The sequence below is a fragment of the Falco punctatus genome (genome assembly GCF_963210335.1).
Source record: "Falco punctatus genome assembly, chromosome: 12".
Lineage (NCBI taxonomy): Eukaryota > Metazoa > Chordata > Aves > Falconiformes > Falconidae > Falco > Falco punctatus.
In genome coordinates this window covers 22,619,193-22,635,221 of record NC_137592.1, presented here as the reverse complement: position 1 = coordinate 22,635,221, position 16,029 = coordinate 22,619,193, and the positions used below count along the sequence as shown (strand labels likewise).

The window sequence follows — 16,029 nt, the reverse complement described above, 5'->3', positions numbered from 1 at the left end:
TTTATAAGAGTAGTTTCTATTCAGTTTTTTGCTCTTAAATGATGGAAAACTGAAAGAGCATCATGGAATGCAGGACTCTGAAATCACTGCTTTTAATCTTGAAGGCTCTTCATTGTTTTGAAACTGGAGATGTTTTAGTGCCATCTCATTGCTTTGTCCCTGCATGATGCTTTATGCAGAACTGAAAAAGGAGGCCAAACAATGATAAAAATGGGTTAGAATCAAAGACAGAGGCACAAGCAAGCACAACCATGGGACTGACATCTAGCTTTGTTTGGTTCCTGAATTCCAGGCTTCTTCTTGTCTTCTCTTCTGTGTGAGCTCTTGTCTGTTTGAGGAATATATACATCTATAAGAGAGTCACCTAGGGTCATTAGGTTTCAATTTAATTTATATCTTCTCTGTTTCTAGAGGAAAAGAATGGATGTAGGGATATAGAAATTGCTTGAGTTGAAAGAGAACTCTTAACCCATATCATCTGGTCCCCCTGTCCTAGCAGGACTAACATGAATATATTCTTACACCATTCTGAAACCTACTCTCTTGTCTGGGAAAGCTCCACCTTCCTATAATCAGCTCCATGGTCGCTAGGTTTTAATGTTTATGTTCTGTTCTGTGGCTTAAATTCCTTATTTGACCTGTCTTCACTGAATTAAATATCTGACTTGCAGTAGGCTGTCTGTCCTTAGGCTTCTGGAAGAAAAATTGCAGTAAAATCAACAAATACTGCTGTCTTTTCAAGCAGTATTGGAGAAGTTATCATTCAATAGGATTAGTAGTGGCATTCTCTGTCATTTTCATTTTCCTATGCCACAATCTGCAGGTCTACTATAATTATACTTTGAAGTTCCCATATTTTTATCTTCCTTTAATAATAATAATAATAATGAAGGCAATATAGGGAGGAGCGTGTTGTATCCTAAAGATGAAATTCATACACCTGGGACATTTGCATGGTGATTCAGTGCCTGGTTTCAGACATATTATCACACAGTGGCATGTGCATCTCCAAGCTGGGCTCCCATGTGCTATACCCAATGTAGGGAGAGAGTTAGGGTATGTACTCTCAGCCTGCCACTTTCAGATCAGCACTGGTTCAGAAAGCGAGCTAAAAAGTCTCTTGCCTGCAACAGTGCTATTGTTTTCTGATGAGAGTTTGGAATATATGGTGAGAGATCTAATGTTCATGGGAACAGTTCTTTGGTGCACAATTTAGGCACACACAAATGAGATTTGCAGCATGTAGGGCTGGGGAGGTGCTCGTGAGGGATGCTGAGGATAGAGGAATGGGTTAAGCTTTACCTTCCAAAAGGAGATGACTCTTGGGAAGAGGGGGAGGTACCCAGAGTAGCTCAGCCTTCATAGCCACAAATCATGCCACAGTTTGGCAGTGCTTTTGTGCAAAAAGGCTCAGGTGAGGTGCTCCATTTCCCCCCGCACTCTTTGTGTCTGAATAGCCTTATTCTTAGAAAACTCGTTGACAGGAAGAAAAACCACACTGAAAGTTTGCCCTCAGATTTTGAGCCAAATTTTGAATCTTGCAGGAATACGCCCTACCTATCAGTGTTTCGATGTTAGTTAGTAAAAGCGGGTGTCTATGTCAGCTGGCATTAAAATCATTATGTGTCCGGTGAGGGAGGCGGGTTTCGAGTTCCCTCGTGGAGCTGGAGCTCCGAGGGTTTGCTTGGCCGTCAGGGCTGCAGCGGCGCGGCTGCGCTTCAGCACCATGGCCAGCACCCGGCGCGCCGCCCGCCGCCGTTGTGTCCCCTGGGAGCGACTCCCGGCCGGCCGGGACAGGGGCCCGCAGGGTCGGGGCAAGCCCAAACACGGATACAGGCTGGGCAGAGAAGGGGCTCAGAACAGCCCTGAGGAGGACTTGGGGGTGTTGCTCGACATAGCCCAGCAACGTGTGTTTGGAGCCCAGAAAGCCAGCCGTGGCCTGGGCTCCATCAAAAGAAGTGTGGCCAGCAGGTCGAGGCAGGTGAATGTCCCCCTCTGCTCTCGTGAGACCCCGCCTGGGGTACTGCGTTCAGCTCTGAGGCTCCCAACATAACGACATGGACCTGTTGGAGCAAGTCCTGTGGAGGACCGCAAAGATGATCAGAGGGCTGGAGCACCTGTCCTGTGAAGGCAAGCTGAGAGAGTTGGGGTTGTTCGGCCTGGAAAAGGCTTTGGAGAGACCTTTCAGCAGCTTTCCAGTACCTAAAGGGGCCTACAGGAAAGCTAGGGAGGGGCTTTTTATAAGGGCATGCTATGATAGGACAAGGTGGAATGGCTTCAAACTGAAAAAGGGTGGATTTAGATTAGATATAAGGAGGAAATTCTTCACTATGAGGGTGGTGAGGCACAGGAGCACATTGCCCAGAGAAGTTGTGGATGCCCCGTCCCTGAAAGTGTTTAAATGTTGGACGGGGCTTTGAGCAGCCTGGTCTAGTGGAAGATGTCCCTGCCCATGGCAGGTGGGGTGGAACTAGATGATCTTTAAGGTCCCTTCCAACCCAAACCATTCTAGGATTTACCTTTCTGAAAATACACAGGTGCTGGCAGCCTTCTCCTGTGGTCCTTCAAAACAGGCAGAAAACATAGTAGTGCTGGCACATAAGTTCTGTGAAAGCAAAGTTTTAGGCTGGTGGAAATCACTGGAACTGTGTTGGCTGTGAAAAGACTGGTCTGGTTTATATCAGCTGAAGATTGACCTTTAAAAATGGTTTCTCTTGGCTTTACTGGGAAGGTAGTAAGGCTTTCAAGCCCTAGCTTATCAATTATAGTTGGATTTCTTCATGTACAGTAGAGAAATAATATTCTTTATAAATGTATCTTCAAAAAAACCCCAAAACCATCAAAACCCACCACCTTCCTTGGAAATGTGTTGTGAGAAATCAAATGCTTCGGGTCAGGTTTGTAACAGATACAAACTGACCTCACTTGAGGTTCTGTCATGTTCATTTATTTCTCTGAGAAACAGTCCTTTAGTATAGTAGCTAATCTTACATGGGTTTGTCAGGAAAAATCTGGCTTCCTGGATGGAAATCATTCAGTTTACTTGTTGCTGAATACTGCCCACAAGTGTTGGCTAATTCTACTCGTCTATTAAATTACTGGTGACAGACTTGCTTTAAAACATGCTTTAAGGCATAAGAAAATACTCAATTTTATTCTTGGTTGTGAAAAGGTCTGATGAATTTTGTCCTTCTCTTTAACAAATGCACCATTTTGCATATTTGTATAGGACAAAATGCTAAGCACTTTTCAGGTCTGCCCTGGAAGATCTTGTTCAATACTGGATCCATGTAATTTGCTTATTTTTTCTGCCCACCTCTCAAATTACCAAATATGTTCCTGCACTCTGTCAAAGTGAGATGTTGAGCAAGATGTGTTCGAAGTACTGGGCAGTATTTTAACCACTCGTATTCCTCTTCTTGTTATGGATCACTTGCAGGCTAATCTCTGAACTGGTTTTTAAAAACAGTCACTGCTAAAAGTATCACCATTTCTTTTGGTGATAAAACCATAATGTGGAGGGAACTTTTTCCAGAACCAGGTTCTTATTAAGAACTGAATCTGCAAAGTGCTGAGCATGGTCAGTTGGAGCAGGAGGTGAGACTGCTCAACAGTTCACAGGTGGTGGTAGCATTTTTCAAAATTGGGACTAAATGCACTGATACTTTCAGAGGACCAGAAATATCCAGATGTATACTCTGCCTGACTTCCTGTTATGGCAACGTACTGCTCATAAAGGTTATAGTTGTGACTAGCTCTTGTGACTGTCATTCAACGTTTTCTACTCTGAAAGACATTTGAAATGACCGTAAAAAATATTCTGAATTAAAATGCAGCATATGACTTCTCTGCCAGAAGCTGTTAAATGTTTTATTAGAGTTTGAGAAAATCTATTTGTATGTTTCTGCCTTCTGTTTAGAGAGGATAAAATTAATGATTTTGTTTTGCTTTGTCTGCTCTGCTTTTTATTATTTTATGTATATTTCTCTGCTAACACCAGATCTATGCTTGATAAATCTGAGGCCAGATTCACTTCTGTTACAGGCAACTGTAATTTTCATTCTGCATAATCTCAGTCTTACATCTTGATTAATCTGGAGAGTCTTCTGAAGTGCTGTGAGATCCAAATCTGGCCATTGGATTTAATAGAATATTATTGTAAAGTGGACATTTATCCATGCAAAAGATGCAGTTCATCTAACAGCACTCTTGTACAGCTATTGAACACAAAGTCACTGCAGTCATGGGTTTTGTTACTTTACCACCCTGGCACCTATTTTGTGAGTTGCTTTTATATGGTAGTTGGTTAAATTATACTCCCTTGTGGCCAGCATTGAAGCAGATTGCTCTGTCTTAACTGTTTTGTTTTGTGTGGGGTGTTTTTTTTGTTTTTTTTTTTTTTTTTTTATGTTTATGAGGGGCTGTATGTGGTACACTTGCAGCTTTTTTTGGTAATGTATATAATTTTGCATGTTTTCAAGGTTGGGGAAAGTTTGCTCGCTTGACCCGTGCCCTCACAAGCAGCCGAGGTGTGCTGCAGCAGCTTGCTCCCAGCGTGCAGAAAGGAGAGAACGTTCACAAGCATTCGCGACTTGCTGAGGTAACGTTTCCTTTCCCTGAGAGGCCATAAAGAAATGTTTTTAGATTTTGTGGGTATGTTGCCTCTGCGTAAGCCAAGCACTGTCTTTCCCCTTGCCCTGGGAATATGAACCCTGATGGCAGGCATGGGAGCTCAGAATATGGCACATATGCTGTGAAATGTGTCTTGTGACAATGGAATGGGAACAGGTGTCCAAAAGACTTCAAGTAACCTAATTGCAGTGTTGTGTTCCATATCTCAGCCAAGTTTTATAATGGCATTATTATTAAAGTAATACTTTCTTGTTTAGTTTCCATTCTTTTGAAAATCTCAGTGTTAGTAGGATCTTGGACTATTCACTTGTATAAAATTGCAGGCTAGTACAGAAGGAAATTCTGGAGAATCCTTGATACTGGTTCTCTGCATTCATTTGTGTCTAGTTCCTTTTCAGTGGTATCCCAGTCCTGCTTTAAAACCTTGTTAAAACATACGTTTGAATTACTGGTTTTATGGACAGAACAGCTATGAGATGCCACAAGCAATGCTGCAGACAGATTAGGAAAACGAAACCTTATGATTAAGTAGACTCCCAAAGTTTTGAGAAAAGCTCCAGGCAGAGAAGGCTCCTTGAAGTACTTAGGGTTTTAGGGCTTTCACCACGAGGGGGAGAGACACTCCTGTTTCCTCTGGCTGTCTCCTGGGCCAGTAGCTGGGTCTCCCTGGCATAAAAATAGCTTAAGGAAAGTCTTGATGTGGTGTTAATGACAGCATGGCCAATGTAACACGTCGCTCCTGTTTTCCCTATTGCTGTGAATGCCGTGGCAGCAACAGCTGTGACTCTTGTTGAGAATTCTTAATCTTCCTGTGTAGCTGGAGTTATAAACTATTGATGGGTTCCATGGAGTCTCCATATAGGCAGTTAATTTTGCCCTGTATACATCTTAGTTTCTATGCAAAATAAATAATGCCTGCCCAGGGCTGTACTATTGTCACGTGATGATGAAATTCCCATGAGCAGGAGCTTGCCTGTTCAGTACTTAGTACAGGTGCATTCAAGAATGGAAAACTGTTTTCTGTTGGAAGTACAGAAATAACATAGATCATACTAGCACAGGGGAGGGGCAGACATTCACGTGGACATTATACTGTAGGAATACCATGGGATTATCATACATTCACCCTGAGGTTGCTTTACAGTCCTGGAATTTGGAATAGTCTCCCTCCTAATCCTATTCAACTGTTGGCATCAACTAATCCTTCTTTCTCTTTAGATGACTACCCTTGAGTTTTACTTCATGCTAAAATGTAGGCAGTGGAAGGTAAGGCAAATGGTCTGAGGTTATTCTGTTTGGCTCAGTGAACCTCAGTCTGCACCTAAGTGACTATACATTACTGAATCTTCTTGCAAACCAATGTGCTTAACAAGTCTTTGCAAGTATTCTAACTGGCACAGCCAGCTGATTCATTACAAATAATAAAGGGCAAGTGTATAGTTTACATGTCTGAAATGAGTTTCTTTAATTGCCGACTGAATATTGCAGTCATTATTTTAAAAAGAACATTAGCCCCAAGATGTTAGGTACCTTGTATATCTGCTGTAATTCCACTTAAGTCAATAGAACTACACTGGAGAAAAGCAGAGTGCAGATAATCATATAGACAAGCCCACTTTTCTTCCTTTGAAGACATGGGGTGCCAGACTTCTTATTCTAGAAAGATCTCTTGATAATATTGAACATGGGATCTTCTAATTCCCTGTTGTATTTTCAAATCTTTTTCCTTTCTCCCACTTTGTTTCTGTGGTAGCCTACTTAAAATCTTAAGTTCAAATTAAAATTTGTTCTTTGTCTTTTCCTACTCACTATGGCATTTCACATCAATCTTGTTTGCTTGAGAAGGCTCTTCATTTATTGGAATGTTACTTGTGTTGCTCTTGATTCTTTATTGCTTACATTTTTGAGTATCTGAGGAGCCAGTTTTGTCCTAGAACCCGAGTGGGGCAAAGTGTTGTACAAATACAAATCAGAATCCTGCCACAACACCTTACGATTTCTTTTCTCATTTATGAAATATTAGTTTAAGAAAGGTGTTAGTGACAAACTACTTGTTTTATCACAGGCTATAGATAATACAAGCAGTGAGGGTAAAGCCTCAATCTCTGACTTTTGCTGGTATGTGTAGGTTTGGGTTTTTTTTAGCTTGACTTCTCTAATGGCAGTCATGTAACTCTGAGGAGTACATTTTGCAATATGAGTGTAAAATAGTTGATACACTTCTGTGGCTTTATCACCAAGGAGCTGATTGTAGGAACCTTTCTTCCTGGTTGCTGCATAGTACACGTTGTCTGCAGCTATGGTGTTAGCTCATGTATTCTATATATTTACCAGGCAGTTCTGGGTAAACAAGATTGTGTCGTAATTCAGAAAAATGCAATAGCTATGAGAAATAAAAGCAGAAAAATTATAATGGTGCTTAGTAGCACAGCTTAATAATGGAACTTCTGCCACTTTTTTTTTTTTTTTTAGACCTTGTTTACCAGGGACTTATAACTGCTATTTAAATGTACTTCAAGTTGAGGCTTAGCACCTAGCCCTTGGCTGGGGAGCAATTTGTGTGGGTGTCTGTGAAAATAAAAGTAAGGGAGAGTGTGAGAAAGGAAATATGTGCAGCTGAAAAAACAAAAGGGAGAGATTAAGCTGAAAATGAATGATTGTTGGTGTGTTGGTGGTTTTTTCTTTGGGTTCCCCCCCCCCGCCCCCAGGCAAACAGTCTTAAAAATAAATAAATCATTGTAACCACTTGTTGATGGACATTTGTAAGGCCTGACTGGTAATATATTTACCATTTTTTTTTAAAAATCTAGAATAACTTTTTTAAAAATTTTGTTATGTTAAAAGAATTGAACACAGCCTTATGAAACATGATGAATTTTATCATTTCTGCTCTTGAAATAATATTCTCTGGCTTTAGAGAGCTATTAAAGCATCATGCATCATTACCACAAATAATAAACACAGATAATACAACTGTAGTGACTGATGAATCATAAGTAATTGGAATAATACTTTTATTAATAACTTTCTGAAACAAATATTTCTTTTAGTATGGTGTAACTGCATAACAGGGAAGAAATATTCCAAAACCAGGGCTGTTTCACTTACTTAGAAAATGATAGTAATGAAATACCTGTTCAGTGCACATGAGCAGAAGCTCAGCATATCAATTTATATAGTTGTGTACACTTTCTTCACGATTACTTTAATATTTTGGTGTTACCCATCCACTCCCACGCCCTTTCCAGGAGAAGTATCTTTTACAAGCAGTTTGAATCTAGTTAGTTCATGTGGGTGGGTAACCACACCTGACTGCTTCAGCAAATGTTGTGTCTCAGGTTGGCACTACTCTCCTGTGAAGCTGGAGTGCAGCAAGAGCACTTTGGAATAGGGCTGAAGGTACTCTTTGCATCTGCCTGGCTTTGCTACATGGTGCAGAGAGAGTGGGATTTATAGCTCCTAATCTCCAGATGACTCAGGGGTGGTGTGTGTGTCTGGAAAGATGGTAAAGAAATAGACTTTTCTAACGGCAATGACTGTGTGTGGCCCTTGGTGTGAAAACTGGAGAAAAAGAGTTCTCTTAACTTCAGTGCAGCAACCTGACAAAACCTAGATCTTTTAGCACTAAGCTCTGTGGACCTCTCCATTATTTCTGTACAGTGCTGAGCTCTCTTGTTGTATGTAATACTAAAAGCACATGCTTGTTCTTGGAGATAATTAAGCTTTGTTATAGGATTTTTTTTCCTGTTCCTTCAATGAAAAGAAGAATTTGGTGCCTTTGAAAGCTTTTAGCTGGCAGTCCTGGAGGCTGCAAGACCTGTGCCAATCCGTAAAGCAAGTTGCCTTTCCTGGGAGGGGTATCCTTCCATCCCAAGCTGTGAAATGACAGTTCTTCTCTCTAGCAATGCCAGCAGGGTGAAGTGGTTTCACAAGGTGCGCATTAACGATAGTGAGAGGGAGCCAGGGCTAGAACTTGTCACCCCCACACCACTCAAACAAAAGACTGGAGACACCTCAGGCTTGCTGCAGCTGGCTCTCCTCAGCTTGTGAGTGATCAATATCCCTACGACATTCACTGGCGCCCATCTCCTACCCGGTCCCTGCACTTCCTTTCAAGATTCTCACCCACAGCGCTGGTGCACATCCTTCCACTGGAGACCAGCTAAAGCCATGGCCTCGGTCACTTTAAATAGCCATTGGTAGAGCTTAACCAGAGACTCTAAGGTGGTAACGGATGTTCAAACCACTTTTATTAAGAAAGTCCCTAGCCATTTCTATAGAGTACATTTACTTTCTAAATAAAAAAGGAAGGAGACATCAATCTGTTTATTTTTCTGTGCTGTAGCCCTTGAATCTCAACCAAGCTAGGGAAGAATGCTTTGTACTTGGTGATGACATTTTAAAACACTGAAGCAGCAAAGTTGTTTATTTTCTTGAAGAGTTGAAACTACAAGTCTGGTTTTTTCGACACTCAGTTCAGTTTTACATCCCTGCAGTTCCACTGGATTTACTTTGAATTTAAAAAAAAAAATTATTTACAGCCAAATAAAGGAGACCATATTTGCCCACTTCTTTATTGCCAGAGATTGTTCTTGCCTTTGTTCTTGTTATTCAGGTATATGGGAATACATTAGTACATTTTCCAGTAAATTTATTTGGATAATGCAAAATTCTTGGTGTACAAAGAGACCAGCAGTGGCCAAAACTGAGTGCATTATAAAATTCTCAGTCTAGAACTTATGTATATATATATAAGAATCAATCTGACAAGAACTAACAGAATTGGTTTTTTCAGTGTTCCGTGGTTGAGATTTCTGTGCTGATTAGAATGGTTACCAAAATGTTTGAATTTTTCATATAATACTAGAGGCTAAAAAACTAAGCTCTAGGAAATGTGTGATTGCAAAAGAAGCAATTACATTTTCAATCTCCCCATACTATTAAGATCTCAGCATTAGAACTGAAATCTAGTTAACTGACTGAAAAATGTTACTAGGTGGTAGAAAGTGCTTGGTTTTGCTGATCAGTTATTTCAGTGAGTGAATCTTGCAGAGGACTCTACTTGCCCATTGAAGCATATTTCAGTCTTAGGATCTTATGTTAGAGCTGCCACTCATGCCAAAACTCACAAAAGGCAGTAGCAGCTCAGTGCTTTCTAACTGATTCAGGTACAGCTGCAATGTTCAAAAGGGCGGGCAGGAGATATTTGCAATATTGATCTTGGGCTAGAGCTTTTGTCATGAAAAGACATCCTAACATTTGTCACTCGAACTGCAAACAACCCCTGAAGGGTTAAGACACTCTGAGTACACATACTAACTCAGTACACCACCCATGCCTCTTCCAGTCGCTACCAGTGGCTTCTGGGGACTGTGTTCACTGGCCAGTGTCACCTGCAGAAAAGAGACTGATTCTGGCTTGTGCTGCTTCCAGCTCCTCTCACCACAAGGCAACTGTTTTAAATTTTATTTTTTTTTTCTTTTGGAAGTATGGAGAACCTGCGTTGTTGTGGTTTAACCCCAGCTGGCAACCAAGCACCACACAGCATCTTGCTCATTCCCCCTACAGTGGGATCAGGGAGAGGATCAGAAGAGTAAAAGTGAGAAAACTCATGGATTGAGATAAAGACATTTTAATAGGTACAGCAAAAGCCACACACACAAGCAAAGCAAGGAATTCATTCACCGCTTCCCATGGGCAGGCGGGTGTTCGGCCATCCCCAGGGAAGCCGGGCTCCATCACGTGTAACAGTTAATTGGGAAGACAAACACCATCACTTCGAACATCCCCCCTTCCTTCTTCTTCCCCAAATATTTTATTGCTGATCATGACGCCATATGGAATGGGACATCCCCTTTGTCACTGGGGGCAGCTGTCCCAGCGGTGCCCCCCCAGCCCCCTCGCTGCGGGGGCGGTGTGAGAGGCAGAAAAGCCCTTGGCTCTGGGTAGGCGCTGCTCAGCAGTAACGGGAACATCCCTGGGTTCCCAGCGCTGTTTTCAGCACAGATCTGAAACACAGCCCCATACCAGCTACTGGGAAGAAAATCAACTCTATGCCAGCCCAAACCAGCATGTCTGAGTCCTAGTTTGGTCTGCAGGATTTCTAATTAGGGGAAAATGTCCTTTTTCCTGCTTTGCTCTAATTCTAGAGACTCGATAAAACAACAATACTAAGTCCTCTTTTTTTTCTTTTTTTTTCCTTCTTTTTCTTTTCTTCATGCTGTTGATGTTTTTGTGCTAACATGCAGGTTTCTCTGAGCAGATCATGCTAATTCTGTTTTGGAGAATACACCAGGCTGAGAGTCAGCAGGCTTGTAACTCCCATCGTCATTTACACATGTGCAAGGGACAGTGGTCTGACATTCTGACCCCTGTTGTGCACAAGAGTAAATGATTATATGAGGTTCAAAGCAGCAGGGAACTTGATCTGAGGCTGTTTTGTCCAACTATGACTCTTGCAGCTGATTGTTTTGTTTTGTCCCCTTTGACTTAATCTGTTGCAAAAAAGCCCACCAGTTCACAAAAAAAAAGAATAATAAAACACTCTCAGAAAAGCCTGCAGATAAAAATCTGTGTCTCAATAATTGACATTAAAAAGCTGAGATAAGGAGCATGAAAGCAAGACATCCTCCTGCCGTAGCTATGTTGTCTGATCTTCTCCCTGAGAAGGTGGCCATTTAATTTCCTTCTCTGCTCCCTATTGCTCTGAACTACGTGTGAATAAATGTAAAAAAAGAACCATGCTCCTAAATAGTTCTCACAGGTTCTATGAGTTTGGCATTAGCAAGCACATCTCACTTGAGCAAACCTCCATCTTCCTTTCAGTTTGCACCCATAACTCATCCAGGACAAATTTAATTTTAAAATATAACTTGCCTATATTTGGAGACAGATCCTTCATGTTGGTTTCATCCTCATGTATATTCATAAACAAACACATTCTTGTTCATAGGTATGTAAAAGAGACTGTAGTTCCCAAGAATTAAATACACAATCATACTCTTTTTGCACTAGTATGCAGAACTGGAGAGATAGTAGACTTAAAATGGGCAGCACTGATCAAGATTGCAGTTATGCAAAACTCTTGGAGCGTGTGCTCAGCTTGAGGTCCAGGGTTTAAAATGCATGCTGACAGATCATCTTTTGCTAAAGTGCCGCCTTCAATTCAGACCTAACTGCATTGTAACTCGACCATACATCATCAAGTAGTGATGACACTGATCTTTCAGTGAAAAATTATTCAAAATTATTTTCTTGAGGCTAATGATAGTCACCCATGTCTTTGGTCCCGCATGGCCCAGAGAAGAACAACAAAGGCCCATCCATTTGTGGCAGATTGTAGTATAAGACTATTTCAGATACAGTATAGTGAAGAGTTAAACAGAAAATGTTGAAAAACAATGTGGTGCAGTGGTCCTGATGCTGGACTGAAACTCAGAAATGGTATTGTCCCTGGTTTTGCCATTGATTTCTATTTGCAGCTGCCTTCCTGCCCATCATTTATCTGTCTCGTCTGGTTAGACTGCTGAAGGAGCTGTCTCATACATGTCTTGGAGACTGGGCACATTAGGCTTAGCATCAAAAAATAATTAATGTCATTAAAAAGCCCAGCAACTGTTCTTAGGTTGATTTGTTTAACAGAATACTTATCCTGACTTGGTTATTGTTTGGTGGTGATAAAAGGAGTTAATGGATATGTATTTTTATCAACTGTTGTACACTTGAGAATCTACAATGTGAAAAATAATGTTAAAAAAATAAACATGTTTTCTTTTTTCTTCTGAAACCTCTGTGACTACAGGTATTGCAGCTGGGCTCAGAAATCCTCCCACAGTACAAACAAGAGGCACCAAAGACTCCACCGCATATAATTTTGCATTATTGTGTTTTCAAGACTACCTGGGACTGGATCATCTTGATTTTAACCTTCTACACTGCTATTTTGGTCCCTTACAATGTCTCATTTAAAACCAAACAGAACAATGTGGCATGGCTAGTAGTCGACAGCATTGTAGATGTCATTTTTTTGGTAGACATTGTGCTTAACTTCCATACCACCTTTGTGGGGCCAGCAGGAGAGGTGATCTCTGACCCAAAGCTGATTCGCATGAATTACTTGAAGACCTGGTTTGTGATCGATCTGCTTTCATGTTTGCCGTATGATGTCATCAATGCATTTGAGAACGTTGATGAGGTCAGTATACTAGTTCCACTTCCACCCATTAATTATTACTTAATGGCTGGGGGGAGGTGGGAGAGAGAAGAAAGAAATATATGCTTTTAAATATATTGAATTTGTGTACATATGTCTCTAGTAGCTGCCCTCAGTGCACATAGAAATTCGCTTATGAGTCCTAGCCAGAGTGATCCATCATTAACTGTGCTGGGAGAGGCTGAGGTTTTTGGTGTCAGAAATGTATGTTTGTTTTACTTCATTCCACATCCTCAGAGTTCAGGAGGACAGGCAGAAGCAGACAGCAGAACCTCTGTACGGCACTGAGGAAAACTGCTTCATCTGACTTAGCATGAATAGCTAGAACTGGTGTGACAGGATGGTTTCTAGGGGCAGGGTTCCCTTGCTTTCACTGTTGACTGAACAGGGTATGTCCCTAATGGCAATTCTTCACATGAATAATTGGGAAGTAAAATACACTATTCTCAGCTGCTTCTAATATAATATATAGTAGGTGGCAAAGAGACAGTCAGTGACTCACTAAATTTTCTTAGGCCACAGAAAGTACTGTGTGGGTATCCAGTGATCCATTTGGCAAGAGTCATTTCAGAGGAAGATGAAGCAATTCAAGGGGCTGTTTTGATGCCTGTCTGGTAATTCCGTAATTAGATGAAAGGATAGGGAGAAATCTGGAAATCTAGACTTCTCTTTAATTCTTGCATATTTCTTTGGGAACAGGTCACAAGCCAGCAAAAGAACTGACATTAAGATACTTAATACCTTGTTTTAACTGCTTATTCTCCTACTGGATCAGACTGCCAAGAAGATACTCCTAAACTAAATGTATTAAGGTTCAATGCCTAAGTAGTTCAGCACGTTAATGAACTGTTAATAAAATCTTAAAGAGGATTCCAGCAGTCCACTCCTAATTACATGTTATAAAATCTGTACGATCAACTAATCATGTGTCCGTATATGTGACACATACTAAACGTGTAACATGCATACTCATCAGTGCTTAGTATTTAATTTTTAGCCTGTAAAATTTAAATTTTATGAGTTCCTTTAAAATATGCCCATATCTTGAAGGGCAACCTAGCTATTAAAAGAAAATCATGTCAAGTAAAATGGGTAAAACCATAAAACTGCACTACTTTTGTAAAAACACATTACACAAGTTTTTATCAGATTTAAAGTATTTTCCTCAATGACTTGAGGACAAGTAGGCAAACTATCGAATGTAGTGGAAGAAACATGATGTTATTTGATATTTAATTCCCTAGAGAGGTTTTCATTTTATATAAAGCTACAGACTAAAATAACACAAATGAGATCAAGCAAAAAAGCCTTGTGAGACCTGTCCTTAAATATTTGTTTGTCATAAAAAAGGACCCAGGCTTCAGATTACTCTGCAGGGCTTTCACATATTAGTTTGCCGTGCCACTGATAAAGCAATGGAAGGAGTGGCCATATGTCAGTTTCTGACATTTAGACAGAAAGAGTAAAAATAAAGTTTTTAAAAAAAGAAGGAAGCTTTTCTCACCCACTGCAGATAGTAGCAAGCTGCTGCTGATTTTGCTGGAGGAACATTTCATAACTGTAGACTGGTGATGTGACCTACAGAATATCCCTGAGGAAAACGTCTATACTAGTGGCTGTGACAGCACTTCACCTGAGCACAGGCACTCTCAGACTCATGGTAGCAATTCTGCAGAGAAATTCTTGTGTGAGTTTGAATTCTCTAGGTTCTCCATCTCAGTGTTGCCTCGTAACAATGAGAAGCTGATTGGTACTTCAGTTTTCCTATGGCTCTTCAACAGTCTCCTTAATCAGTATAACAGTTAGTTTTAGTTATTCTAGCTATTGTGCCCAAGGAAAAAAACCCAACATTTTTCTTGATGCTATCCTTTCAAGACTCTTCATCTCTATTTCCCCTGGTGGGTTCTGACATTTAGCTGGTATAAATCATTGTAGAGTCTTTAGAGCAGACTTTCCAGTGGTGTAAATTGCTGTACCTCTGTTAAGGGCTCCCAGAGTGGTTTACAGGACCTGAGGGGCTTTGCCAGCAATGCCAGCAGAATAACGTAGTGTGCATCAGGTGGGGATTTAGGGCAGGATATGCTGATCACTGTTTCACCACTGCCTGTAGAGAGAAAAATAACCTATTAAAGAAAAAACCCAACCAACCACATTCAAAGAGTCTTGAAAATAGAGAATCTTTGCCTTATATGTTACTTGTTGTGTAGAGTGTTCCCTTGTGGGTCAGATTCCTTTCTTTCAAACTTGCTGGTTTAAATTTTACCTGTGTCTCACTCTGGATTACACACCGTATTATTTCACAGTCAGATTAAGTCAGCTGTGAGGCTGCACTGCTCAAGTTGTGAATAGGCAAACTGGGTTGTTATCTGTGTGTCACTTTGATTTTGCTAAAGGGAATTCTCTTGGAGCCATGAGACTGGAGTTAGTAGGTGGTCATGACTGCAGCAGAGATTTTTTTCTTTTTAGGCCTAATGTGAATAAAATCTTAAAAAAACTGCCAGAGATTAAATGATATCCAGTATCAACAGTGGTGTTAAAATGAGATGACAAACATTAATTGCTATTTTCCTGTTTCGATGTATGGTTTTAAACAGGAGGAAATAGAACCTTAGATTTGTTGCAGTCCCTATAGCGAAGGGGGAATGGGGCAGGTGGAAGCTCACTGTTTTTTCTGCCTGCTGTCATTCGCTGTTAAAAGAAACGTCACTAACGACACTGAGGATGTCATGGAGGAACTAACTTGACAAGTCAATTTGATTTAAAAATACCATAACAACTGTGATGGAGATGAATTGATTTGCAAGGGACACAGGACCTGAAGCTGAAGAAGTAAAACTATGTATATGGGGTGTTGAGGCTTTTTTGGGTCTGGGTAATTATGGGACTGTCCCATCACTTAGCTCTTGGTAGATTAACAATGAAACCATTTTTGTCGTCTTTAAAGTAATCCACCAATATAAGATCACTTATAATACATGAAACCAGAGTTGATAAATATTTTTGACAAGCAGATACTCATTGTAAAAATTTTTGATACTGGATTTTTTTTTTCTATTTTGAAGTAACCTTTTGTTTTGCAATTTACTTCATTATTCCATTATAAGATATAATGGAAAATATTTTCTTGAGACGAAATTGAGTATGACTTCTGTGTTTTTCAGGCAATTTTAGAATTCTTTGTGTTT

General features: G+C 40.5%; 1 protein-coding gene across 2 annotated transcripts in view; it reads left to right on the top strand.

The window, feature by feature from the left end:
• Window positions 1–16,029, top strand: part of KCNH1 (potassium voltage-gated channel subfamily H member 1) — a 210,184-nt gene that overhangs the window by 43,108 nt on the left and 151,047 nt on the right. Inside the window, exons 8-9 of one of the 2 annotated variants that reach the window (XM_080407942.1) lie at window positions 4,482–4,600; window positions 12,434–12,826. In XM_080407942.1, coding sequence (XP_080264068.1) covers window positions 4,482–4,600; window positions 12,434–12,826 — 512 coding nt within the window. Of the gene's footprint in view, window positions 1–4,481; window positions 4,601–12,433; window positions 12,883–16,029 lie in introns of both variants that reach the window. The other variant, XM_080407943.1, reaches the window with a different exon arrangement.